A 26,292-nucleotide genomic window follows, 5' to 3' on the forward strand; every position below is an offset into this window, starting at 1 on the left:
AAATATTTTGATGGAATATATATAATATTGTAAATCTTCTGCTTCACGCACATCCTAGAAAGGCTCGTATTTTCCCAGATATTCTTCGACAGTTCCGTCATAAATACATTTACACAATGGATGACGTTTATGTTTTTGCCTTGAAAATGTCAAAACTTGACTAAAAAGTTTATATCAATAGAAACTTCATGAGGAAAAGTTGTGAACAAATAAGGCTTATTTTAGTGTCAGATCCACTCTTGGATCGATCAATTTATGATGATGTCATCACAGGCTTCGTCCAATCAGATTTACGTTTTTTTTTGTTTTTTTATTTGTGCATCAATTTACCCTTTTGTTTTCTCAAAATTCACAAATACATTCAAACGTTCAAAGTAGGAATGTAAAGTTTCATCAAATCAGGTTTAATTTTTCTTTGAATTTATGAATCAATTTATCCTTGTGTTTTCTCAAAATTCACAAATACATTCAAAAAGTTGAAAAAAGGAATTTAAAGTATCATCCAATCAGGTTTATTTATTTTATTTTATTTTTTTATTTATGCATGAATTTTCCCTTGTGTTTTCTCAAAATTCACAAATACATTCAAACGTTCAAAGTAGGAATGTAAAGTTTCATCAAGTCAGGTTTAATTTTTTTTTTTTATAATTTATGAATCAATTTGTCCCTGTGTTTTCTCAAAATGCACAAATACATTCAAACGTTCAAAGTAGGAATGTAAAGTTTCATCAAGTCAGGTTTAATTTTTTTTTTTTATAATTTATGAATAAATTTGTCCCTGTGTTTTCTCAAAATGCACAAATACATTCAAAAAGTTGAAAGTAGGAATGTAAAGTTCCACCCAATCAGGTTTAGTTGTTTTTTTTTGTTTGTTTGTTTTAATTCATGCATCAGTTTATCCTTTTGTCTTCTCAAAATTCCCAAATGCATTTAAAAATATTTAAAATTGTTAAGGTAAAGTACAGCGCAGTGATCTAAGAGGCGAAATCAGTAAAGGCACCTCCCTACAAATTGCGATCCACTGCAAAGTGCTTAGAAAGTGCACGGTGTGAAAGCGCTCGATAAGTAAAGATCATTTAAACATAAATAAAACCCAAAATCCCAATTAGGGTCAGAAATGGGTCTCGACCGAAGGGGTTTTGCGGTGAAACCGAGCCAAAGACTGGAAAAACGCCGCCTCTTTGCGCAGAATGTCTAATTTTTCACCAGAACTTTGGTTCCGACGGCAGCGGAAGCCTCGTCGCCGCGGTTCCTCGCTCCTGTCAGACTTCACCGTTGGGCTTTCCTCTCTCGGCATCTTCACCACCGCGTCCTAGCGACCTCGCTTATTTCTAGTCGTCGCCGCGTCAGAACGGCGTAGAAACGAGGCCGCCGATCGGACGGTGGAAAAACCCCGTGGCTCTTGCAGGACTTGTACTACTAAAGTTTGACCCCAAAAAAAAACAAAAAAACACTATTAATGAAATTTCTAAAAAGTAATCCGGGGGCGAAAGCGGCTCGGGCCCTCTTCCAGACGTTTTGTCCTGCTGTAACACTTGGAGGGTCGGACGGGAAGTTCTTGTAAATACTGGAATGTATTCAGTTGAATTTACTTTTTTGACCGGTCGTGTTCAAATGGTTGTGGTTCAAGGGCTCTGTGACGAAGCGGGTTTCGATGGACGTTCGGGGTGGAAGGATGAGGGGACGGGGGGGCCACATTTAATCCACCTTTTGGGTTTTTCCACTATTTTTTTTTTTTTTTTTTTTAATCCTGTTCGACCTCCCCCTTCACCCCCCCACCACCACCACATATCTAGTGCAGAGATAAACAAGTAAAAGTGCTTTTGAATTTTAATTCCATCGCTTTCAAAATGTGCCACACAGTGTCTGTTAGGATGTTTGAATTATTTTATGAACGATAAATGCCAAATTAAGGGGTTATTTATATGAAGATATATAAATAAATGAATATATATATATATATATATATTATATATATTAGATATAACGTGTAGTTTAAGATTATTATGTTTGTTAGAGGCTTTTTTGCACTAGTTGAATGTTTCTGTTGTGTGACTTCATGTAACCTCCGCCTCTCTAGTTTGTCAGAGATCAGATTATTTTTGCAGAGCAGCGTCGCGGACAGGAGTTCCTCCGTTTCTACTGTGTTTCCTCTTTGTTTTCTATTTTGAGTCGTAGCTCGTCGACGAAAAACCATTCTGTGCGTGTTTCTTTTTTTTTTTTTTTTTTTTGTATTTATATTGTATTGTTGAACTTAAATAGCAATGAAAATACTGTTGTTATTCAGCTCCTTTAATACTGTTTTATAGTCCGTGTACCAATAAATCCAGGTGTAAAATGGGAAACGAAGCTCGTCTTGTGTTTTTTTTTTTTGTTTGTTTGTTTTTTTGAATTATTACAGTTATTACTTCAGAAACGTAAAGCTTCAAAATCAGAAAAAAATATGGATCACTTGATGAGATTCAGGTTGTTTCCCAAAAGGCGGGTAGAGTCGGCTGAAGATTCCAGCGTGTCCTGGACGAGTTTCCAGTTGTGAAAATGTGGATCTGAAGAATTAATCACATCCCCACTCATTTTTCCTGTTCTCGTAAAATAGATAAAAACGTCACAACCCGCAGCCCGTAGTCCATTAGCTCCTAACAACTATATACCTCTTTTTTTTCTCTTGTTTCACTCATGTAATATCTGTTAAAAAAAATACAACTACAAAAAAAGAACATTGAAAACAAAGAACATTGTCAGAAAAATAAATTTCCTCTGAAAGGTTTTTAGATAGCTGAAAATATTATTAAAATGAATAAAGTTTAACGCGTTCAAAAAAATAAAAAAAAGTCTTGTCATTAATTTTGCCAATAATGGCAAAAAGTTTAAATATATATTCTTACTTTAAAATACTCATCCAGGTCTTTGGGTCAGGATGAAATGAGAAGTCGTAACCCTAACATTCAAACATAAAAAATTATTTTTAAAAAATTAATGTTGTACGGCTGTGATTCAGCGTGTGTGTCTGTCAGTGTCAGGGTGTGTGTGTTTTGGGAGGGGGCAGCGGGGTCCACAGCCCAGTGACCCGCTGCGGGGTAGGCGGGAAAAAACAAGTGCAAATGAAGAGATGATCCGGAGAGAAAAGGCGCCCGCTGCTCTTCATTGTCATTTAAAGTGAAATATTTCCATTAGAAAGAGGATGGAGGAGAGGTAGTGATGCTGCGGTTGCCTGGCAACCGTTTGCCCAGTCTATAAAACAAGTGATGGGAGTTTGCTCGTGTCAGAGGCGGGAGCCCCGAGAACCCCCGCAGCGCACGAACACGACTTTTTGTTTAAATTTCCTTTTAAAAGTATAACTTGTGGTTTGAAAGATGCTCAAAGTGAGAGCCGAGGAGGGTTCGGGCGCCCGCTTCCTCCTGCAGGCCATGTCCCAGGACAAGGCGCACCTGGCGCGCTTCGTGCTGGACGCGCTGGACGGCCAGATCGTGGACGCGCAGGCGGACGGTTCGCGGACCCCGCTCATCTGTTCCGTGCGGCTTCCGGATGCGGGGAGCCGCCGCAAGTTCACGGAGATGCTGCTGCGGCGCGGAGCAAACGTCAACCTGCGGGACGCCGAGGGCCGCACGGCGCTCAGCCACGCCTGTGAGCGCGGATATCTGGACGCCGTGGAGGTCCTGGTGCGCAATAACGCGGATCCGGAGGTGGCGGACGCGTGGGGGAACAGCGCGTTGATGTACGCGGCCGTGGCGGGACACTCGCCCGTCGTGGAGTTCCTGGTGCGAGCGTTCAAGCGGCTGGGGCTCCGCGTGGACCGGCAGAACGACGCGGGTAACTCCGCCGTGGAAGTGGCCAGGTTCCTGGGGCACGCCGAGTGTTTCTGCGCGCTGACCGGAGGCCCCCGGAGGAGGGGCTCCGCCGCGGGGAGGGGGGCCTCCCCAGAGAGGGGCGCCGGGGAGTCGGGGGACGTCGAGCAGCGAGTCGGGCGACTGGCGGACCACCTGGAGCGGGTCACAACGCGGGAGCCCCGGGAGCCCCGGGGGCCCCGGGGGCCCCGGTGGCCCCTCCGGCTCCCCTCCATGGACTCCATCGAGGAGTTCGACCGGGAGCCGGAGCCGCTCCCCTGCAAGGTGAAACCCCCGCTGCGAGCCGGCCGCCTCCCCCCTCTGGGCCCCGGTTCCGAGCCCCCGAAGCCGGCCTTGTTCTCCCCGCGGCCCCGCAGGAGCCCCCCCGCACCCTCCGCCCTCCGCGTCCTCCTCACCCCGCACCTCGGCGGGAGGCGAGACGCCGATCGCACGTCGGAGAGCTCCCGGTTGTCCGCCCTGGTGGCGGGCAGGTGCCCCGGGAACTTGTACCGGAAGCGGTGCAGTTTACCGTGCGGCGTCCCCGGAGCTCCAGCCGGAGCCCCGAGGCGCCGCGGGGCTTCCCCCTCTGCCGCGGAGCCGCCGCCGCTCGCCTCCACCGCCGCCCTGTCGGCGTTCGGCAACCGGCTCCTGCGCCGGTTCACGTCCCCGGAGATCAAGAAGGGGGCGGAGCGGGACGAGGCGACCCCGCGGCGGATCCCGCGCTCCGAGACTTTCCCGCAGAGCCCGCAGCACCCGGCGGTGGGCGGCAAGCCGAGCGTGGAAAGCATCAGCTCCGTCCGCTGCGAATTCGACCTCCACCAGCGGCGGCCCCGCTCCTGAGCCCCGCACCGCCGGACCTCCCCTCCGCGGGAGCTCTGGGGGAACCCCGCGCCGCAGCTCCGTCCCAGTCCGACGGCTTCACATCGTCTCGCCGTCACGGAAGTGACGTCGTGCATCCGGATGACCGGACTCCTAAAAACTACATCTCGTACCTGCGTCACTTCCGTGCGTAATTACCAGCGCCTGCAGGGGCCACCGAAGCCACTGCAGCTCCGAAGACGGGCGGGTGTGTGTGTGTGTGTGTGTGTGTGTGTGTGTGTGTGTGTGTGTGTGTGTGTGTGAGTGACCCCACCCCCGCCCCCACCCACATATTTGCACACACACACACATCGCTGATTTTACGCATGACTTCATCGTACACATATCATTTGACACCCATGGAGTTTTAGTGCGGTGTGTGATTTTATGGCCACAAACACACTCATACACACACACACACACACACACACACACACACACACACACATACACAAACACACACAACTTGTTCGAGCATTTTATGACCAGGTTATGAGTAAATTGAGGGTTTCATACTGAAATCGTATTTTTGCATCTCCACCCTGCGAGCCTGCAAGTGCGGAGTTGTGTGTGTGAGTGTGTGTAAAGGGTGGAGAGGAGAGGAGTGTGTGTGTGTGGAGGGGGGGGGGGGAGTCGGTGTTTTGCTCTCAGACATTCATCGTTTCATTGTGAGCCGCGGGCGCCGCCGGAGGGACACCGGGAGATGTAGCGTCTGTGCTGGGGAGGAATGTGAGGAAGAGGAGGAGGCGAAGGAGGCTTGCAGTGAGAAGGAAGAAGAAGAAGGAGAAGAAGAAGAGGAGAAAAACAGAACCGGAGCGGAGGGCGGGTCGCCTCAGTGCCTCAGACCGACTGAACTCCGCCGAACTGTGGTCCGCGGTGCGGCGCCGCTCCGGTTCTCACGGATTCACGTCTTTGCTGCATTCACGGCGCTCAGGAGCGTGACTCCTGGACGCGCACCTCCCTCCCTCCCTCCCTCCCTCCCTCTCTCTCTCTCTCTCTCTCTCTCTCTCTCTCTCTTTCTCTCTTCCTCCCTCCCTCCTTTCTCCGTGGGTTCGGCACAAGCTGCCGCTCGGTTCGTGCACGGCGGCGGGACGCGGACCATCATGAAGGGACGAAGCGGTTTCAGCACCGCGGAGAGCGCCTGGCTCCTGCTGCTCGGTAAGCGTGTGTGCTCGCATAGGTGCGTGTACGTGCATGTGTGTGTGTGTGTGTGTGTGTACGTGCACGGGACGACGACGACGACGTGTGACTACTTGAATGAGTGTGCGTGCACGCGCGCGCACGTGTGTCCAGTTGTCGTGACTCTCCGCTGCGGCGTGTTTTACGCGCCCTCCTCCCTACCTGGAGCCGTTCGAACAGTTGCGAGTTATCGGTGGATTATCGACTGATTATCGGCTGATTATCGACGGATTATCGCTGTTCTGAATCTGCTGGATTCACCCCCTCCCCCCTTCCTTCCCTCCCAGCATCCAATCGATCGATCATACCGGTTGGATGGAGCCGGTCCACGCGCGGGTCCGAGCATCACGCCGCAATTTCTGCTGAATCTGCATAATGTGTGTGTGTGTGTGTGTGTGTGTGTGTGTGTGTGTGCGTGCGTGCGTGTGCGCGCCCACTAACCCCCACCCCCCACACACACCTCTTACCCCTCCCACGGCAGGTGTGCTGGCGCTCCCCGTGGCCGCGGCGGAGCAGGAAGGGGAGAACCTGTCCGGCCTCTCCGGCAGCCCGGATAGAGCCATCTTCGCCGTGCGCGAAAACGGCACGACGTGCCTCATGGTGGAGTTTGCGGTGAAGTTCCTCGTGCCCTACGACGTGCTCGCACTCAACGGGATAGACGTAAGGGATCTCCACACGTCCACACCTCCACCCACTTCCACCGACTTCCACCCACTTCCACACGGCATCCTCACAGAGACGCTGCTTGGAGCTAGAACTTTGCAGCTCCTTCGTGCGTAAAAAACGTGTTGACGCATGTTGTCGTTCATCCATTCATCCTTTTATTCGTTCATGGATTCATCCTTTCATTCATTCTTCACGCGGGGTTGCCAATCTTTTAGAAATAAAATAAATATTCACAATTTAAACCGCAATTGGAACTGCTGGAGCTGAAAGAACGCATGGGATTTTTTGGCACCGTTTGTGCGTAAAAGTGAACGCGACGGTTCCTCTCTCTCTCTGTATGTGTGTGTGTGTGTGTGTGTGTGTGTGTGTGTGTGTGCATGTGTGTGTGTGTGTGTTGCAGCTGATCACCGAGCAAGCCTCCTTCACGCTACCACGCGGCGCGGAGATCGAGGGCAAATGCGGAAATGCCGAGTCTGAGATCCACATCTCGTGGAAGAATCACGCGTACACGCTGCGCATCTTCTTCTCCAAGGTGAGGAAACCGGAAGTCACAGTTTTTTAGTTGTTGTTTGTTTGATTTTAATCAAAGACGCGCCCCGTTTTTTTTTTTTGGTTTAAACACTCGGATTCATGTTCAGCAATACTCGATTACTCCGGTAGTTTAGTTACTAACCCCCTTAACGTGTTCAGGAGCTCCGCGAGAAAGGCGCAGAGGTTTGGAAGATCAGCAGGGTGCAGTTCGTCTACGACACCGCGGAAACCTCGCACTTCATCAACGCCTACAACCGTGAGTCCGTTACCGGAAACGGGACGTTACATTGAGCCCGGGGTCCTTTTCGCTTCCGGGGATTCGCTTTGTTTTTGGACCTTTTTTTGCGACCGCTGGATTTGAAAATTCAAAAAAAAAGGTTTTCTTTTTCATGACTCATTTTTTTCTATCAGAATATAACAGTGTGCATGTTGCGTAGATTCACAAGGGTCTAAATGTATTTCATCAGTTATAATATCATCAAGTATTTTTGATTTTTTTTCATATTTCCCTGGTTAAAGCACTTGCACCAAAGAAGCACCGTGCAGATATAGTAAAAATTTATTTTATTATAAATGATTTCTTATGTATGTATATACGTACCTAATAACTATAATAACATATATTTTAAATGTTTTTTACATCATTCATCTTTTTTATTATTTAAGGAATTTATTTTTATTCTGTAAAACTTCAGCTATCATGTACATTAGAAGCTAAAGAGTACAAAGAAGTCACACACTGTGCGCGTTGTCAAGGTTTTTTTTACTAAATATCCTCATTTATTTGATATATTTTATGAGATACATTTTTCAAATCCCAAAGGAAATTGTTGTGTTCCAAAATTGAAAGGCGAAGACTGATATTGCACTTAATAGCGAATAAAAAAAAATCAAATAAAAAATGCATAATATAAATATTATATATATGTGTATATAAAAGATATATTACATTGCTATTAAACTATCTTTTTTTTTTGTGAAAATTCAATTTCAAAAAATATATTTTCACATCTTCACAGTACATAGAATCTGTAAAAAAATGTATTTTCAAGTCTTCACAATACAGAGAATCTGTATAAAAATGGTTCCCCTATGAACTGGCGGCCCCCCCCTTCCCTCCCCAGCTGGAAAGCACACAGCCAGCACCCACCGCCTCTCGGCCCTGGTCACCCCGGCCGGGCGCTCCTTCGTGTGCAGCGCCCAGCAGACCCTCACCCTCATCTCCAGCGACCACCAGAAGGGCGTCACCGTCTCCATGTACGACATCCAGATCCAGCCCTTCGACATGACCTCCGACTTCGTGTTCAGCGAACGTAAGACACCTCCTTTCTTCACGTGTGTTGTCTGTGTGTGTGTGTGTGTGAGGGTTGACGTCTCGGCCCCTGAAGGGTGAGAGGATGAGGATATCCTCAGGGCTTGTGTTTGTGTGTGTGTGTGTGTGTGGGAGGGGGTGACGTTTCCCTTCTCTGACTCACACCAAGTTGCAGCCCTCTGGGGCTCTTGCTGCAGTGTGAGGACGAAGGGCTGCAGGGAGGTTAAAAGAAGGAAAAGAAAAGGGGGGTGCAAAAGGGGGATGGAGGGACGGAGGGACGGAGGGATGGAGAGATGGAGGGATGGAGGGACGGAGGGATGGAGGGATGGAGGGACGGAAGGATGGAGAGATGGGGGGTCATTAGGACTTTACGAGGGAACTGTATATTCCTGCCTTGGTGCAGCTTTTATAGACACACTCATTGTACCTGCTGTCCTCTGGAGTCGATCACCTTGGAAGAATCATTTGCTCTGAGCTGCTGTAAACTAGGCTGCGTTCTGCTTCACTGGCTGCCTCCTGCTGTGTGTGTGTGTGTGTGTGTGTGTGTGTGTTGTGTGTGTGTGTGTGTGTGTTGCTGTTGTTGTGTTATTACTGATGTTACTGCTGCCCACGGGGAGAATCACCAAACATAAACACAATGTGGACCCGGTGGTCACTTTTCCCTTAAAGGGACTTCAAAAGTTACCTGAAAAGACGTGTGTGTGTGTTTGTGTGTGTGTGAGTGTGTGAATACAAGGACAAAAGGAAGAATCTCTTTATGGAAAAAAAAAAGATTGAATGAATCAATCACTATTTCCATAATGGTCTTTTATACAAATGACTTGTGACACAAAGTGTTTTGTACAGGAAAGAAAAGATACTGCAGTAAAACAAAACATTCTCCTGCGCACGCACACATGCACACACGCACACACATACACACACAGACACACACACACACTCACACACACATGCACCCACGCATGTTCACCTGCAGCTATGAAAGTGAATAAAACGCAGTTACAAGTAAAGAAACACCAGAGGTGGTAAAGTCGATGATTTGGTGAATAAATTAAAATTAGACAATAAATGAAACTGAAAATATATAGCACTTAAAACAACAACGCTCGGCTGACGGTTTTATACATTAACATTTGCAGTACAAAAACAACCAAAGACCAATTATTGTAAAATATTTTTACCTTGTTTTACGTTTATTCAGTCATTTACATTTTGTGTTTGCACTCCGACTTGTCTTCCTATTTGTGGTCTTTACATGTTGACAAGACTCCTCTCGTTATATTAACAAATAAAAATCAAGATCAAATATCAATTAAAATGTATTTAACTACAAAAAATAGGTAGATAAAAGATAAATCAGTATGTTTAAATTTCACCATTTGTCTTATTTATAGTTAACAGTTAACAATTGTTTAGCTTTGTGAAAATGGAGAAATTGTCCATTACTGTGTAAATTAATCTTGGACTATTATTCATCCCCCTGACATAAAATATCATTCTTCGTTTTAAAAAATGTAATTATTTTCATCATTCTCTACTTCTTTATTCATCCGCTCGCGGCATTCTTGGCTGCTATGCAGTCTATCACATTGAGTTCCCTTTAATGACTAACATCCAAAAATGCCAGCAAACATAATTAAAATCTAAAATAAGTTGTGCGCCTGCATGTTTGTGTTTGCGTACCTCACTAATTTGAAAATCAAAATATCTCATTTCAAAATGACTTTTTAAGACATGCAGTTGTTGATGTGAAGTCACAGACAAATGAATAAAATCTATTGGTAAAACTAACGCTGCTGAAAGCCTCTGTAAACGGACGTGTTGTTGTTTTTCTCCTTGCCTGCGTCTCCGCCGGTCGCAGCCTACAAGTGCATCATGGACCAGCGGGAGCGCCTGGAGGAAACCCTCCCCCTGGTCCTGGGCCTCATCTTGGGCCTCATCATCATCATCACGGTCACCGTCTACCACTTCCACCTGAAGCTGTCGACCCCTCAGCCCCAGCTTCCCAGAGACCGCTCCATGTACAAGAACATGTAGTCGGCGCCGCGGCGGCTCCCTCCGTTCTCTCCAAAGCCAACCGGACGTCCCGGGTTCAACACCGCCGAGGGACCCGCCGACCCCTGACCCCAGACGGAGCCCCAAAACGGAAGCGCGTGGGACTTTTAAACAGCAAAAACAAAAGTGGGACTGACAAGGAGGGGCCTCCGCCTGGATGTAGTTGAAGGGTAAACCCGCCAAAACCCCGCCGTTCAAACAACGTAAATCCACGATTCAATGAAAAGAGCGTAAACGGTCACCTTTGACGTGCGATTCTGATTTTATAACTGTTCGTCGTGTAACATTAACGTGATTCGGTTTATCCCGTCGATCATCCAAACATCTCGGAAACTGCCTGAGCTTCTGCTGTCCTTTTTGTCCTTTTCTCTTAAAAAAGAAAAAAAAAAACAATCAAAAGGAAAAAAAAAAAAAAAAAAAAACTGCTGCTAAATAAGTTCAACTGTCAATTCGGTATTTCCCAAACGTCATCCCTCGGTCATGTTTGTATGCAGCCATTGTGACAGTGTTTTGTGTGTGCGTGTGTGGGGGTTGTGTGTGTGTGTGTGTGTGCGTGTGCGTGTGTGTGTGTGTGTGCACGCGTGTGGTGCCGTTGCATTCAGTGTCATGATTTGCTTTAACTCCACCTTTTCTCCACACCAATGAACGGAACATATCAGAGAAGAAATAAAACAAAAGAGGAAGAAACAGAAAACCTGACAACAAGCTGGTACCACATTGTGCGTGATTTGTCAGAATGCCATATGAGAGTGTTTGTGGAAGAGTTTATGAAACTGAAGAATACGTGTAAAATATTTTCAAAAACAAAAGTCTATGCATAAACTTCTCCTGAAACAACAGTTTTCCTCTGTTTTTTCAAAATCATTTTCTGGAGTCTCTTCAATCTTACATAATTAGTTCCGTTGTAATCTATTACTTGACGTAGTAAAGGTTGGGACTGCTGGGCAGGAGGTTTAGAGGAAGAGCAGAGAGAGAGGGATGGATGGATGGATGGATGGATGGATGGATGGATGGATGGAAAGAGGAAATGAAATCGAGAGAAGAGGAAGCAGATAAGAGGGTTTGAGGGAGGCAACTGATTGGCTGTCATGACCACTGACGGGAGCATTTGAATTTGCAAAAACAAAATCACAAAAATATTTGACATATTCAATGACAAAAAAATTCATAATATATATATATATCATTTTTTCATCATAATTATTCGAAAATCACTGTGAGATGCAGAACTATCTTCACAAAAATGTGAGGATTAGAAGATTAGAATGAAAAGAAAGGTGAGAAAAAAAATTCCAATAGAATTAAAATTGAAAAAAAAAGACAACAAACAAATGGATTTGCATTTAAAAAAAAATTCAACAACAAAAAAAAAATTGAACATTATGAAATTTAGGATTTGAATTTGGGCAAAAAAAATTATTTCAAATTAGCAAACAAATTATTAATCCATTAATTAATTTTAATTATTTAGCAGATTTTTTTTAGATAAAAAAAAAAAATCTTCAAACTGAATTTAATCAAATCAATTGCGTCCATATGTGCAAAGAGTAATCGGAAATAATCTAGCATGATGTGGCGTCCGTCCTCACCTGAGTCAGGAAAACCCTTTGCTGAGCTGTTTGGCTGCTGGAGCTCATCTGCACCTTTGACAGTCTGGAAGAGAAAAGTTATAATGTGTATTTAACCTTGAGAATATCAGTGGGTTTTCATATGATTTTAATTTTTTGGATTTTCCAAAGATTTTTTAAAAATTTCAATTTCATTCTATTTTAACCTTGAGACTATTAGAAGGTTTTCCCATGATTTTCATACATTGCCTAATCCCATTTTCTTTTTTTTTCAAAATTCAAGATTTTCTAACAGAAGATTTCCATCCAAAGCAAATAGCTTTTTTTTTACTGATTTAAAATAAACTGAGCCAATTAATAATTATTGAATTAATTGCAATATTTCGCTCTTGTATCTTAAAAATACAGTGTTACAAATATTTCTAATATAAAAGATAAACTTGAGACATTTGTTGTGATTTGGTGCTGTATAAATAAAATTATATTTAATTAAACAGATTAATTTTTAACAGCTCTTAAAAACACTTCTAGAAATCAGCTCATTGATTTTGCACATGTCCTTGTGATTTGATACAAATTTTAAACATTTGATACAGCTCACATACAAATGTACATAAGTGCTAAATTCAATACAATATGATAAATTTCAATCAGATTTCAACAATGACAAAGTCGCTAAATGACAGAACATAAAAGGGACCCACTATCAATTATTTCCAATGAACTGATATACTATACAAAAAAAAATAACAATGATAATGAAAAATAATATTTTTGAAAAATAACAAATGATAAATACATATGTATGAAGTTATGATATAGAAAAGGCCTTCAATCGGGCGGCGCCATTTTGACAACTTGCTGACGTCAGACATTGTAACCAATCAGCAAAGTGAAACGTATTTCAGGTATTTACCTTACAAACTTTATAAGATTACAAATAATTGGCGAAACTAACGTACGAAATCTTACCGTTAAAAAACTAAAAATAAAAATAACTCACAGGAGAGAAAACGCAAAACCTGATACTTAATCCCCGGGGCCCGGAAATGTCGTCACGTCACAACAGTTCCACTTCCGGTATCGAAGTCAGAAGACACTTCCGCCTCTACGGTGGCCCGGAAGGTCAAAAATCAATAGCAGATATCATTACTGTACATCCAAATGCAGACTTTCAGGACTGAATTATAAAACAAAAACGGCATAATTTTTTTTTCTTTGGTTTTTGTGTGTGTATCTTCAGTGTATGAAAACACTGCATAGCCCTCATATTAATTTAAGAAGTCAAGTTGGTCTGAGAAAGTTTTTCTAATAGAGGTTCTGACATGCTTTTGCCTCCAACCTTTACGCAGATAAACATGAATTAAATGTAACCTCTTGCCAGTCCAACAAATACACAAGTGAAATTGTTCAGGTGGCATTTATTCACATAAACTAATTTTTTTTATTTTTTTTTTACTTCAATTGAAGCAGCACTGACGGATTCCATGGCCCTTACGTCGGAAACAAGTTGTGTCATTTGTCAAACTTGTTAGCAAAAGACGCCTTCTACGCGCGTGTTTCCGCATCCGGATGCGTATCATTCATTCGGAGTTATGTTTCTGTCCACCTGCTGGCTGTAAGTCCATTTTTCACCCTCCATCAACCGGCCTTTTTGCTATCGATCGAGTCTTGAGCGGCTAAAGAGCCCGAGATCTCAGGCTCACATTTACTTCATCTCTCTCACCAGGAGCTGTCATTTGTCTAAAGTAAATAAGCAAAAAATAAATTAATTAAATTAAAAAATAATAATAATAAATAAAAATAAATTGAACAAAAAAATTCAATAATATAAAGGTATATGGGAATACAAAGAAAATTTTCAAATCTGGATAAAGATATGAATAAAAAAAAAAAAACTGAAATTGAAATCACAGAAAATCTCCATCTTATTTGGTTTTCTTTAACACCCACAGTGCAGAAGCTTATTAAGTTCACACGAATCACCTGGATATTTTCGCTGTAAAGGTGTAACTAATGTGACAAAGGTGTGAGTTTTAATAGATTGAGATTTCCTGTGCTTTAAGAAGCCTCTCGTGCAGTGATTGTTTGTATATTAGAGATCGAATGCAGAGCTATACAGTGCCGTTGTCACCTTGCGGCCCCGACGTCCCACTGGTGCTTGAACTTTTATTTACCGGGATTGTCGGCGGAGGTGTCTCTCCCCTCAGATAGAAGCTCCATCGTCTGCCCGAGTGAAATCAATATCCCATTATGGTGTTTCAGAGGCAAATGGCTCAGAGGGAAGAAAGAGAAATAACCTCATATATTATGGCGGCAGCGATCCATGGATGTGTCGCGGCACTCGTCTGCTCGGAGGTGAGGGTAGGATGAGGAAATGGGAACAGTTGATTTCAGAGAGTATGGAAGACCAAAACACAAAACTGTTGATGACTCCTCCAGTAATCGGACAATGTGCTGTTATTAAAATAAATCTCGACTTAATATGAAGGAGAAGAGCCCGACTGACTGATCAGCTGGCCAATCAGGTGGCCTGACATTCATCTTTCGGGTATATCAGCACCGGCGTGTTGTTTATATAGTTATATTGTCCCAGCTGGGTGCCAGCGCTGTTTACTGTTCAGATTTGGTTGAATTTAGGCCGTAACGGCAATTCTATCAAATGCAACAAATTCGACATTAAATTGTTTTTAATTGGCATGTCAAGTCTTCCAGATATTTAAAACATTTAACACATCCAAATTTTGTGGAGGGTCGGGTTAACGTGTCGTGTTTCAGTGGCTATTTTCTGTCTTTCCGCTGCTGTATCCAATTCTTTCTATGGTTAACCCGACCTTTGTGAAGCTGGTTGTTTCAGGGTATCGTGTGTTGAAATGAATCCTGCGATGAAATATCCGTGTCACTTGAGAAACACTGGATGAATACGTTTTTTTTTTTTTTTAATGATGTCGTCTTATTTATCGATATTGGAGTTTAAGCATCGATACCGGCTCCTCTTGTCTACTATCAGTCGGGCTCTAAATCAGAAACTGCCGAGGGGCAGTGAAGGAAAAATCCATGCAACACATCTCAATGTTTTTATGGGTGTTTTCTTTTTTAATTGAAACCAGCTTCACTGATAACAAACATGCAATATCACTGTACAAGCCAACACCACAGATAAGTGTTACTCATTCAAGTCCCGACACATTGTCAAGGATTAGCCAACACTTACACACTCGCACACACACACACACACACACACACACACACACTTTCAGATGTTGTACAGAGATAAACACACGCTACCCCTTTTTTGCACGCTAACAAACGCAGCCACACACACACACACACACGCGCACACACACACACACACACACACACACACACACGCGCGCGCACACACACACACACGGTCGTATTTACATATCACAGTGAATGATGGGTAGAAAGGGTGCGGGGAGGAGGATTACACTGTTCTCCCGAGCAGAGATGAGAATGGCAGCACAGTTCCAGTGATGTGTAAGTGTGATGTGGGAAAAAGGAGTGAGATGATTGTGAGGATGTGAGTAGAAAAAAAAAAAAAAAAAATTCTCAGCGGCCTAAAATCCGCGTAATGGGTCCTGGATGGATCCCCATAGGACTTGTAATATAAAAGAAAAGAAAGAAAAAGAAAAAAAATCATACTCCACGCAAATCTGTGCTACATATAAATGCATGGTGTAATTACAGTATCATAAATACAGGGTTTCGTCGTTTCATAAATAGGTTTCGGGGTATTGCTTGGATGATAGAAACAAACTAATAACACTGTCTGCCAATTCACTCCTCAATTTCAAAAAAGAAAACAAAAAAAAAAACAAATGAAAACAAAATAAAAAGGCCACACTACCAAAGAATAAAGTCCAATAAATAAATAAATACTTTAAAACGTCATACAAAATTCCAGCATTACCCTTTTTTTCCAACAATTAATGGAAGTTCTGCCTACAAATGTAAGATAATAAATATATTTAGGATTTTGTTAAGTAACAGTTCGATTTAGGTTGGGGGTTATTTGGGATATCTCGTATCTTTTTAAGCAAAAAACTGGATTATAAACAGTAGGAAAGATCTCTGCAGAAACTCTATTTAATACTGCTCATATCACAATGGTTACGACACAATAAAATACTGCAAATTATCAAAACTGTACAGAAAAACTTACAGGTTTCTCCAAAATACATTTTCACTGTTAGCGTGTGAAAAGAGAGCTAGAAGAGAGCTTTTGTCCGTTTGTCCGGACCGGAGCGCCAGCTCCTTCCCCCCCACACCGCCGCCGCCGCCGCCGCCGCCGCCGCCACCTCTCCACCTCCATGGCTACTACGACTCTACATCCGCTGCTGGATATCTACTGGCGGTTACTGTTTCTTCCTCGGGCTGAGTCCTTGTACTCCTCTTCATCGTTTTCAAAACAGCGGAAGATTTTTTTTTTCCTTCTTTTGTCTGTTGCTTGTGTTTAAAAAAAAATGTAGTATTTGCTAATCTACGTCACGGTAACAGGTGTGAGAATTAGTGTCGGGTGGTCTTGGGGGGGGTTCGGGGTTTGGCTAGATGACGGCAGCGCCACCGCAGAAATGTGTGTATGCGGTTTTTTTTGTTTTTTTTTTTTGGTGTAGAAAGGGTCAGCGGTGGCGATAGTGTCTCATGAGAGGGACGATGCAGGAAGGGGGTCCCGAAAGCTTGAGGAAGGGGTGCTGGAGGAGCTCCTGGGCCGTGGCTCTCTGAGACGGTTCCCTCACCAGCATCATGTCCAGGAAGGAGCGCAGCACCGACGACACCTGGGGGACACAACACTCACTTTGACCATGTCGTTACTGAGGTGCAGGAAAATGTATCGTTGACAAGGTTAGCCATTAAAATGGTTGTTCCTGTGTTTGCTTCAGCTTCAGCTTTAGGCTGGATAACATTCACGCACACATTCACATTCCAATGGCGGCGGAGTAACCGTGCAAGGCGCTAATGCGACCATCTGGAGCAACCGTTGGCGTCCAGTGTCTTGCCCGAGGAGACGGGATTGAACCGATAACCACTCGATTGGAAGAGCACCAGCAAAGCCATCAATGACTTTGCACGTATTGAGGGATTTAAAAGTCTTCAAACTTTGCACACATCATGACTTACAGATGTTGCTAATGATAATGGGTGTATATATATATATATATATATATATACACACACACACACACACACACACACATATACATATGTATATACATATACATACATATATTTTTTTTTTATTTATTTATTTATATATTTCATGACAAAATGTTTAAAGACTAAATATTAAATATTTTGTCACAAATACATATATATTTTGTTATTCATATATATATATATATATATATATATACACACACACATATATATATACATATGTACATACATACACATATTTTTTGGACATATATATATGTATATTTTTTTTACTTATATGTACATTTAGATATCTTTTTAATATATATATATATATATATATATATTTGTGACAAAATATTTATATACTTCAAAAAATAAAAGGACACATTTGGGTCTTTTGATACCCATCTTTAATTTCTGTAACTTCCTTGTTTTGCTGTGAATTTCATATAATATTCAATCAGCCACAAGAAAAAATAGTTGTATGAAAAAGATTTCTGCATACAATTAATGTCTATCTATAGTTGCAATGACTTTTCAAAATAAATTAAAAAAAAACATGTCTTTTAATTCCAAAATATTTCAAAAACATTTTTCTGTTCAATTTTGTTTATGACCCTTTTTTTTAATTTTTTTACATATTTTGTTAATTTAAATAATTCATATATTTCTCTTGTTTTTTTCCAAGGCATATGGACTTTTCTGCTGCAAAGGCGACTGGAATATTAACCTCAACTGGAACACTGCTAAATTATGTGAGATATTGACAGAAACAGAGAATGACATCATTTTTTTGCCATATAAAAGTGTTTAAAGCAGAGATACAAATTTGCCTCCTCATGCATCTTTGTTGAATTCCCCAAACGGTCTGCGGATGACCGTCCCCTTAAACGGCGGCATCCTTACCTTGTGCGACTCTTTTAGCCGCGGGGGAAGGTTGTCTCGTATCCTCCTCATGGCCTGCAGAGGAGGCTCATTAAAGTAAGGGGGCTCGCCGTCCACCATCTCAATCACCATGATGCCTAGAGACCAGATGTCCACCTGGACACACGGCGAGCATTCAGCCAGGGTCAGCACAGCAAATTCCTGCAGGCTATTTTGTACTTGTGTGTCTGTGTGTGTGTGTGTGTGTGTGTGTGTTTCTTACCTCCGTCCCATAAGGTAGTCTAGAGATGACCTCTGGAGCCATCCAATACGGCGTGCCCACAAGTGACTTCCTCTTGGGCACCTCTTTGGAAACTTGTGCGCAAAAGCCAAAGTCGGACAGTTTGATCTGCAAAAGCACACATGTTGACTTCAGCGCCGCCACGCAGATTGTGCGCTTGTGTCGGAGGAGCCCTGACCCGTCACAACGAAGAGCTTTCATAGGAGGCTCCAATCTGTATTAGCGCTTCATTATCCTTCAATTAATCACATCTTATTGGCTCGTCAGGAGGCAGCGGGTTGATATAATTACAGGGGTGCGGCAGGTAATTGATAATAAGTTACTGGCTGTTGACAAGTGGCAAGGCTGGCTTCAGCGGAGAAGGTCAGTCGGTGTGTGTGTGTGTGTGTGTGTGTGTGTGTGTGGTGAGAGAGGCGGAGAGGAAAATATACACAATCAAAGTGATTGATAGAAGTTGTTTGATTAGGTTAAATATGCATTTCCCAGATATGGTGGTGCACTGCGCTTCCAAATTTCTAGCCACTTACAGCCGAGTTAGGGATCTCTTGGATCAAGGACAGCAGGTTTTAGCAAAACATACTATTATTTGATCAACCAGATTTTTATTTTTAAATGAATCCATCAATTGTTGGATTGGTGGCATAACAAAAATTCAAATAAATGGCCTCCTGTTTCCTAAGGAAATAACATACTTAAAATACCATGTTCTGTCTTGGCTCGAGGCAGTTCAGTGTCAGTGAACAGGGAGTCCCAAAACTTGTATGACTTTTCTGGTCCAATTTTTGGTCTTTTTTTTTTTTTTTTTTTTTTTTTTTTTTAAATCGGTTGATTTTTCCAGATGTGTGAAAAAACGTGGGTATTTTTAATGACATTTCAAAGGATGTTGTAAGTCCTTAAAATTTGGAGATAACATAAAAATTCTCCTATGTAGCATTTTTTTAGGGGCTTGTTTCTCTGGTAGAGGAATCCTGCCAAAAAATGGCATCCAAAGAAAAAACAAAACACGAATCCAAACATGAGCGATTGACTGATGCATTATTAACTGCTGCAGCTCTAATTTTGGAAAATAAAGTCCGGCAGAAGACGGTCTCTTACCCTGCCGTCACTGGTCAGCAGAATGGAGTCGCTCTTGATGTCACGGTGGATGACGCCCTGAGTGTGTAGGTACGACAGAGCCCTCAGCACCGACAGGCACACCGTGGCGATCTGCTCCTCGTTCATCCTGCCGGAGACACGTGGCCGTCGACCATGAATGCGGACGTTTGTCTGACACGAAAAAACGCGCTTTTTCGAAAAACTCCCCTTCTTGTTAAATGAAGTACAAAGAGTGCAAAACTAAAAACAAAAACTCCACATTCTCTCCCGTTTCTGCAAGGAGAGTCTCTGCAATTAGCTTAACAATGAAAAGACAATCATTCCTGTTTCAGATCATTAACTTGGAAAATAATAATGCTTGCCTCCCACATGACTGGATAAACTCATCAATCCAGTACAGATGCTCCCCTAAATTTCATTCCACAAAGTTGCATAATCACTTTGCTTCTCTTATCGTAGAAAATAAATTCCAGAGATTATAAGTGTTTTCTCATTTCAGTAAAAGAGTCACCGCGCTGAACTAGAACTAATCAGGTCGGGGAAAATGTTTTACATCTCAAATCCCTGCTTTCAAGTTTCCAGTTGCCTGGCAACAGATGCGTGATAGATAGTCAACAGATTGCAGCTTTTAGGGGGGTTTCCCCCCAAAGCCCTGAAAACTGCAGTAATCAAACCAAAATGTTCATCTAGATGCTTTAGTGCTAAACAACTGCAGGCCCCATTCAAACCTATTCCCGTTTTGGGGGGAGAACGGCGCCTTTCACGTCGCTGCGGCAATTTTTTTTTTCAATTTTTTCAAATATTTGAATGCAAATAAAGCACTCAGAAATAGCCAGCTATGAGTGCGGGTTTGGCCGCCGACGTGGTCCGGAGTTGGTCTCGGTTCCTCCCTTCCCTTCCTTTAGCATCACTCAGTAGTGACAGATCAAGACATCTCTTGGAATCCTGAAATATTTCCTAGCTGAATATCACATATGCAGACGACACACTAATATACATTACCAAACTACTCCAGGGTTATTTCACACTTTATTATTCCTGAATTCTTCCGCAGAGGTCACATCATGTCAAAAAGATACCATTCTTGTTCCCTTTAATCATGAAAAGTGTCAGAGACAAGATACCGTAGCACGATGGAGAGGAAACCTCTGCAAACGCATATCTGAAGCGGGACGGTAACTTCAGCTAAACTCACGCGGACGAGGTTGTAACACGATTTGAAAAAAGGCTGGGCGGAAAACTCCGTGTCTCGCAGGACTGCAGTATCTCATTAAATCTAAATTCAATTGCTTATCCACAAATCACTGGACAGTTCAGAATCCAAAAGACATTAGAGATGTGTTGACCCTGTATTAACCTTGTAGACCGCACCTGACGTGTTCCAGACTCCTAAAATTATACCTGCGCACGCTGAAGCTTCAACGCTGCAATAAGGTGACGAGAGAAGCGAAGACCTGAACGGACGAAGCGACCTTCAGCCTGGGCGAACTGACATTTTTAACCATTTGTTTACTTTTAAGGAATTAAAAAGAGCCATTCCATGTTGGCTGACCATTTCTGGAATGAGCAAATAAATGACAATAAATAAAACAAAAAGCATTCAATGTATAGAGGTCAATGGGCTAGTCGCGGTTGTTTTTTTTTTTTTTTTGTTGTTTTTTTTTAAGGCAGTAGCTGTAATGACTCTAGTAATAACCTATCTATTTATTGGATAGAAACAAGGTTAAAGTGCCGTCATACAAAAAGAACGGACGGTCTGACACAACTGAGACGGAGCAGAATTCAGTTTGAAAATATCTCCTGCAGATCAGGTGGGGTCCCATATGGAGATACTGGGCAATGCAGTGCGTCTCACTGAGCTCACACACAAACTTAAAGCTCCACTGAGCATTAACATCTAGACCCAGCTGGCCATGTTGCGATGTATGTGTGTGTGTGTGTGTGTGTGTGTGTGTTAGCTGCAGTCACATTTGACACATGGTCAGAAATAGTCATGCTTATTTGCGAATTAAAACCCATATTTTTGAGGCAAATGTGCGCTTTTTAAATACATCCTGTTCGGGCAGAACGGAACACACAGATGCATGAATCGCGCACATCACCTCGCACACACATCGGGTCACTCAAACGCATTTCGGCAGATTTTACAGTCGCACATGCATGCGTCTACAATGACAAGAGACAAATGAGCATTCTGCTGGGAGGGGGAGAGAAAAAAAAAGAAAAAGAGACAATCTCAAAGTGGACAGGATGGATGTGTGTGCATGAAACAACTCAGCTCCTGCTGCCCCTTCTTGTCCACAAATCTGTTTCTTGCACACACACACACACACACACACACACACACACGGAGAAAAACATTTCGCTTACATTTGTGGATTCAACACAATTTAATGAAATTTCAAATCATTGCGTAGCTCAGATAATAGCATCTTGTTCATCTCATTCTGTATACGTGTGTCATATCCATGTCATTCAGTATATACATATATTATAAAGTTTATTCTATATAAACTCTATAAGTATATAATGATGAGGAACGCTCTTGGCTGCGGTTTTATAGTTTACAGTGGTTTTATAGTTGTAAATGATAAAATCACAGTGAAACGCGGCTCATTAACACACTCTCACCTGTAATTAAAATGTAAGCATGATTGAAACACTTCAGAAGTGGGAACGCCCATACGACCACAACTGCTCATTTGGGATGGGCGTGTGTGTGCATGCGTGCGAAAATGTGTGTGTGTGTGCTCGTACGTATGTGTGTGTGTGTGTTGCCTGCAAGCCAGTGAGTTGATGAGGCTTTCACAACCCAAGGCAGGCAGAAGCTATTTCTACAACAAAAGGTTTAGCAGAAATAGCACACAGCTATTACCTGAACAAATACAGCTGAAACCGGCCAGGAAAATTGTCGTATTGTTATTATCTTCGTGGATTCACGCATGTGCGCGCGCACACACACACACACACAGATTAAGGCAGGATCCCCTGCCTTAATTTTTCGAGGAGGGGATCGGAGTATGAACGGACAGGAAATAACTTGAAAATTAAAAAAACAAAAAACAAAAACAATGAATAAAAAACTGACCGAAAACAATTCTTGGAATGACAAAAAAGCAGTCGTCTAAATGATTGAAAGCCTCGTCAGATTCTTTGAGTTTCACGACGCTTTTACAGTTAAATCGGGTGTTCAATATCTGAAATAATGATATAATACACTGTTTAGACACGAGATTGGATTTTATTCAAGAAAGCCGAGGCAGGTGTGTGTTGGGATGAAATGGAGGAAAATAATGAGTGCTAAAGCGAGAACGTGTGCCCTCGGTGTCCTGAGATTTCCATTTGTACTTCCAAATGCACTCATGCACAAACTGAAATACTAACACACACACACACACACACACATGCAGGAAAACATCTGTGTGGGAGACAGTTGAAAATACTTCACGGCAGCAGCGGTGCTCAGCCTCACCGAAGCATGTTATTAGTATCCGACACCGCGTAGCGCTAATGCTGACACTCTATGGAAATGACTGTAATTAAACACCAAGCACAAAGTAAGCTTAAAACAATGAGGCGGCAGCCTTGAAACGCAACTCGGCGACAGAGAGGCAATTAGGAAAAGTTGCGAGAAAGCCGTCTGAGTCGGGATTGGACAACAGCCCGACCATCTGATCGTCTCGCGAAACAATCCCTCTTTAATTTTCAAAGGGGGGAGTTTTTGAATTTTTGAGGAAAACCCATTATGTGATTATTATTTTTTCTCCTCTTTTAATAGTATATCAATTTTTTTCCTTCTTGAATTTGACTGAACTTCAGTTTGTTCATATGTGTTTAGCAGCATTTAGGGTAATTTTTTTTTTTTTTTTTTTTACTGGACTTTTTATGGGTTTTTTTTTTTTTTTTTTGTTTGCTTTTGCGCTTCATTGTAAGTTCACCAGCACAAGGTTAGGTTCCAGCACGGGTCGTGTGACGGAGCTGCAGACTGCACTACTGCTGCATTACAAAAGAAACTATGATGCTCTGCATGCAAAGCTCAGTGTGAGCTTCAACTATAAAATTAACTTGGCTATGCAGAACTATATAGTAGGGGAAATGTCAAATAAAAAATACCAGCTCTTATACACATGAAAGCACACGGATCAAAACAAAGCATATCAAATAGAAATATACAAATATATATACATTTGTCACTCGCCATATCGCGGTTCACATTTCGCAGCCTCACTGTCGGATTCAAAATCCGCGACATAAAATCCAACGGTATAGAGAAAAATCTGAAATATAAAACTATAAAAATCGTCAAAACCCAGATTTTGAATCCGCAATAAAATTTTATATTGCGTTTTTTTTTTTTTTTTTTGCTATATCACAGGTTTTCGGGGAATACTCATATTTTTTTTATGGTAAAATATACATTGCAAATATGTATATATAATGTATGTATGTATATATAATGTATGTATAATAAATGCAGCGACCATGTGGTTCAGTATTCCGGACTCTGATTGGCTCAGCGACCGGAACGTCATTCTCTGCATCTCCTGCGTACAGCATGCATTCAACATCTCTCCTCGCCCGTTTGACATCGATGTGCGCTCAGAAAGCTTTAAAATATATATAAATACAATAATATAAAAATATGGCAGCTACTTCACAGATTTTAATTTTTCGCATCAGGTTCTGCAATAAATGAGGGACTAAAATATTCCCAGAAATTAATCTTTCCTATTCTAATAATCTGTTTGATGCATCAGCTGTGATTATTCCTCCAAAAATAATCATAAACAGATTTTTTTAAATGATTATTTACGCATACGTACATACATACATAAACACACACACGTATAATACAATCATTATTGTATTAAAGGTGTTTTCCTTTCCTCAAGGGAGGCGATGGGTTACCTGGTGTGTGTCACGATGTCCGTCAGAGCTCCGCCCTCCAGGAACTCCATCACCACCCACAGCTCGTCGCCCACCAGGTAGCTGTTGTACATGTCGACCACGTTCTCGTGATGATAGTCCCTCATGATCACCACCTGCGGCGAAGAAGCACCGGGAAAGGACGAGAGGGGGATCCGGCAAAGATAATGAATGAATGAACGCGTGAAAAGTTTCCACATGCTTCTGTATCTGTGAAGACGTTGTCCGTATGTTACAAAGGCAATTTAATATTCTCAACCATTTATTTACTGTGCTCTTGTCTTGTATGGAAATGTTCTGGATTCTTAACTGTAAAGGGATTATGTTCAGAAATTAATAGGATTACATGTAACAAATTAGCTGGAAAATGAACGAACACCCACCGCCTCATATCTGAATTCCCTCTACACGTGTGAGAACATATGTGCAGTAACACACACACACACACATGCACAAACACACACACGAACTGAGAATTGAAGAAGCCTCTCGGCCGGGAGGTGAAACGTCGTTGCCACCATGAGGTTTGATAACTGACGGTGAGAACGGGAGGGAAGAACCTTCACGCCTTCAGCCTGGGTTTCGGCACATTTATCAATCAATTTTTCCAAAATAAATACAACTATGTACAAGTTGCAAACATGTAGCGGCGCAAGAAGTGAAGGAAACTGCTTGGATGCTTTCAGACCCCGGTATATATAATAAATAATATATAATATATTATATATTATATATTATATATTATATATTATATATTATATATTATATATTATATATTATATATAATATATTATATATCTTTTGGCAGATGGATTTTTTGGGCTTTTCAATCAATCCGACGTCTGCACGTGGAAAAAAAATCAGACTTTTTAATTCCTCCTCCTTCAGCCGCAAGGAATCATCAAATCTTTGTACTTAAAGACCTTGAACACTTTATAGCCTTGACTTTGACACTTTATAGTTTTATTTGTATTTCTTATTCCCCCACCTTTTTTTTTTTACTGTTTATACAATTTCCTACTGTTATTTGTGATTGTTATGTTTTACTTGAAACTCTGGCACAACAAAGTCCTTCGGGATAAATAAAGTTATTCTTATTCCTATGAGATAAAGTTTTGCAACATCAGCAAGGCGCTTCATGGTTCAATCTTTAATGATATTACTGCTTAAATTGAGGAAAAAATTCAGTTTTATTTTACAATAATTATTTATAATTAATAGGATTTTTAAAGATCAGATAAAGGTTTTTTTCTGGAGTACAGACGGATTCGGCTGCATTGTTTTTGACCTAAAAATCACAACATTCACTTCCAATGTTTCCATATTCTGTGTACCTGCATCATGTTATTTCTGTGAAGCGGCCTTACAGTTTGCTTTTTTTTTTTTGCTCTCTCACTCTGATAACAGCTCCAGTTTGTGCAGTCTGCAGCTGCACAGCGTTTCACACCTCATTAAAAAGCAGCTCCCTCCTCTGCTGTTTCCTGAGGTCCATTTTCTTCACCGCCACCTGCTTTCCGCTGTGTTTCTCGCTGGCGATGCACACGATTCCCGTGGAGCCCTCGCCTATCTTGATAAAGCTGTCCAGGTATTCCCGCGGGTCGCCTGATGGAATACACAGATTACGATCGATGGCGCACGCGACGGCGGAAAATTGAAACGAATCTGAAATGTAAGATATTCCGCTGTAATTTCATTTCTGCATTTTTTTTTTACCTGGATTGACCACCAGTTGAAGGGCAGCCCTGAACTGCTCATGGGAAACCCTGGAGGGCTGCGTGTCTGAGCTGGAGCCCCAGGAAGGAGGAGGGTAAGCCCCCGGGGGGATGTACGGCGACGAAGGCTGGGAGTACGCCCCCTACAGGGAGAGCACAAACACGCTCCGGGTGACTACATATCAACAAATGCTATTTCATTTAAAATTGGGGTCGTGTTGGTTTCACATCCAAAAGATAT

General features: G+C 42.3%; 2 protein-coding genes across 5 annotated transcripts in view; one reads left to right on the forward strand and one right to left on the reverse strand.

Annotated features, from left to right (window-relative positions):
* The first annotated feature begins 5,697 nt into the window (after nucleotides 1-5,697).
* Nucleotides 5,698-11,261, forward strand: lamp5 (lysosome associated membrane protein 5). Its single transcript, XM_086166999.1, has 6 exons — nucleotides 5,698-5,840; nucleotides 6,343-6,521; nucleotides 6,928-7,059; nucleotides 7,218-7,314; nucleotides 8,183-8,371; nucleotides 10,232-11,261. Exons 1-6 carry the CDS (start codon nucleotides 5,786-5,788, stop codon nucleotides 10,405-10,407), a joined length of 828 nt encoding a protein of 275 aa, XP_086023125.1. The 5' UTR covers nucleotides 5,698-5,785; the 3' UTR covers nucleotides 10,408-11,261.
* A 1,186-nt stretch (nucleotides 11,262-12,447) lies between these two features.
* The window catches only part of pak5 (p21 protein (Cdc42/Rac)-activated kinase 5), an 85,419-nt gene continuing 71,574 nt past the window's right edge, over nucleotides 12,448-26,292 (reverse strand). For all 4 annotated transcript variants that reach the window (XM_086166997.1, XM_086166998.1, XM_086166995.1 and 1 more), the window contains 7 exons: nucleotides 26,053-26,194; nucleotides 25,787-25,941; nucleotides 24,322-24,455; nucleotides 19,414-19,540; nucleotides 18,301-18,426; nucleotides 18,060-18,194; nucleotides 12,448-16,792 (listed from right to left, as the gene is read on the reverse strand). In XM_086166997.1, coding sequence (XP_086023123.1) covers nucleotides 16,637-16,792; nucleotides 18,060-18,194; nucleotides 18,301-18,426; nucleotides 19,414-19,540; nucleotides 24,322-24,455; nucleotides 25,787-25,941; nucleotides 26,053-26,194 — 975 coding nt within the window. In that variant the 3' untranslated portion in view covers nucleotides 12,448-16,636. The remainder of the gene's footprint in view (nucleotides 16,793-18,059; nucleotides 18,195-18,300; nucleotides 18,427-19,413; nucleotides 19,541-24,321; nucleotides 24,456-25,786; nucleotides 25,942-26,052; nucleotides 26,195-26,292) is intronic.

The sequence above is a fragment of the Fistularia commersonii genome, chromosome 20, assembly GCF_037954325.1.
Source record: "Fistularia commersonii isolate RoL2024-O1a breed Wild chromosome 20, RoL_Fcom_v1.0, whole genome shotgun sequence".
Classification (NCBI taxonomy): Eukaryota; Metazoa; Chordata; class Actinopteri; order Syngnathiformes; family Fistulariidae; genus Fistularia; species Fistularia commersonii.

What these genes read in the sequence shown, in the direction of transcription:
- lamp5 (XM_086166999.1), top strand. Translation starts at nt 5,786, where the DNA reads ATGAAGGGACGAAGCGGTTTCAGCACCGCGGAGAGCGCCTGGCTCCTG. An exon ending in TCGCACTCAACGGGATAGAC is followed by an intron (nt 6,522 to 6,927) that starts GTAAGGGATCTC and finishes TGTGTGTTGCAG; the next exon opens with CTGATCACCGAGCAAGCCTC. An exon ending in TGCGCATCTTCTTCTCCAAG is followed by an intron (nt 7,060 to 7,217) that starts GTGAGGAAACCG and finishes TAACGTGTTCAG; the next exon opens with GAGCTCCGCGAGAAAGGCGC.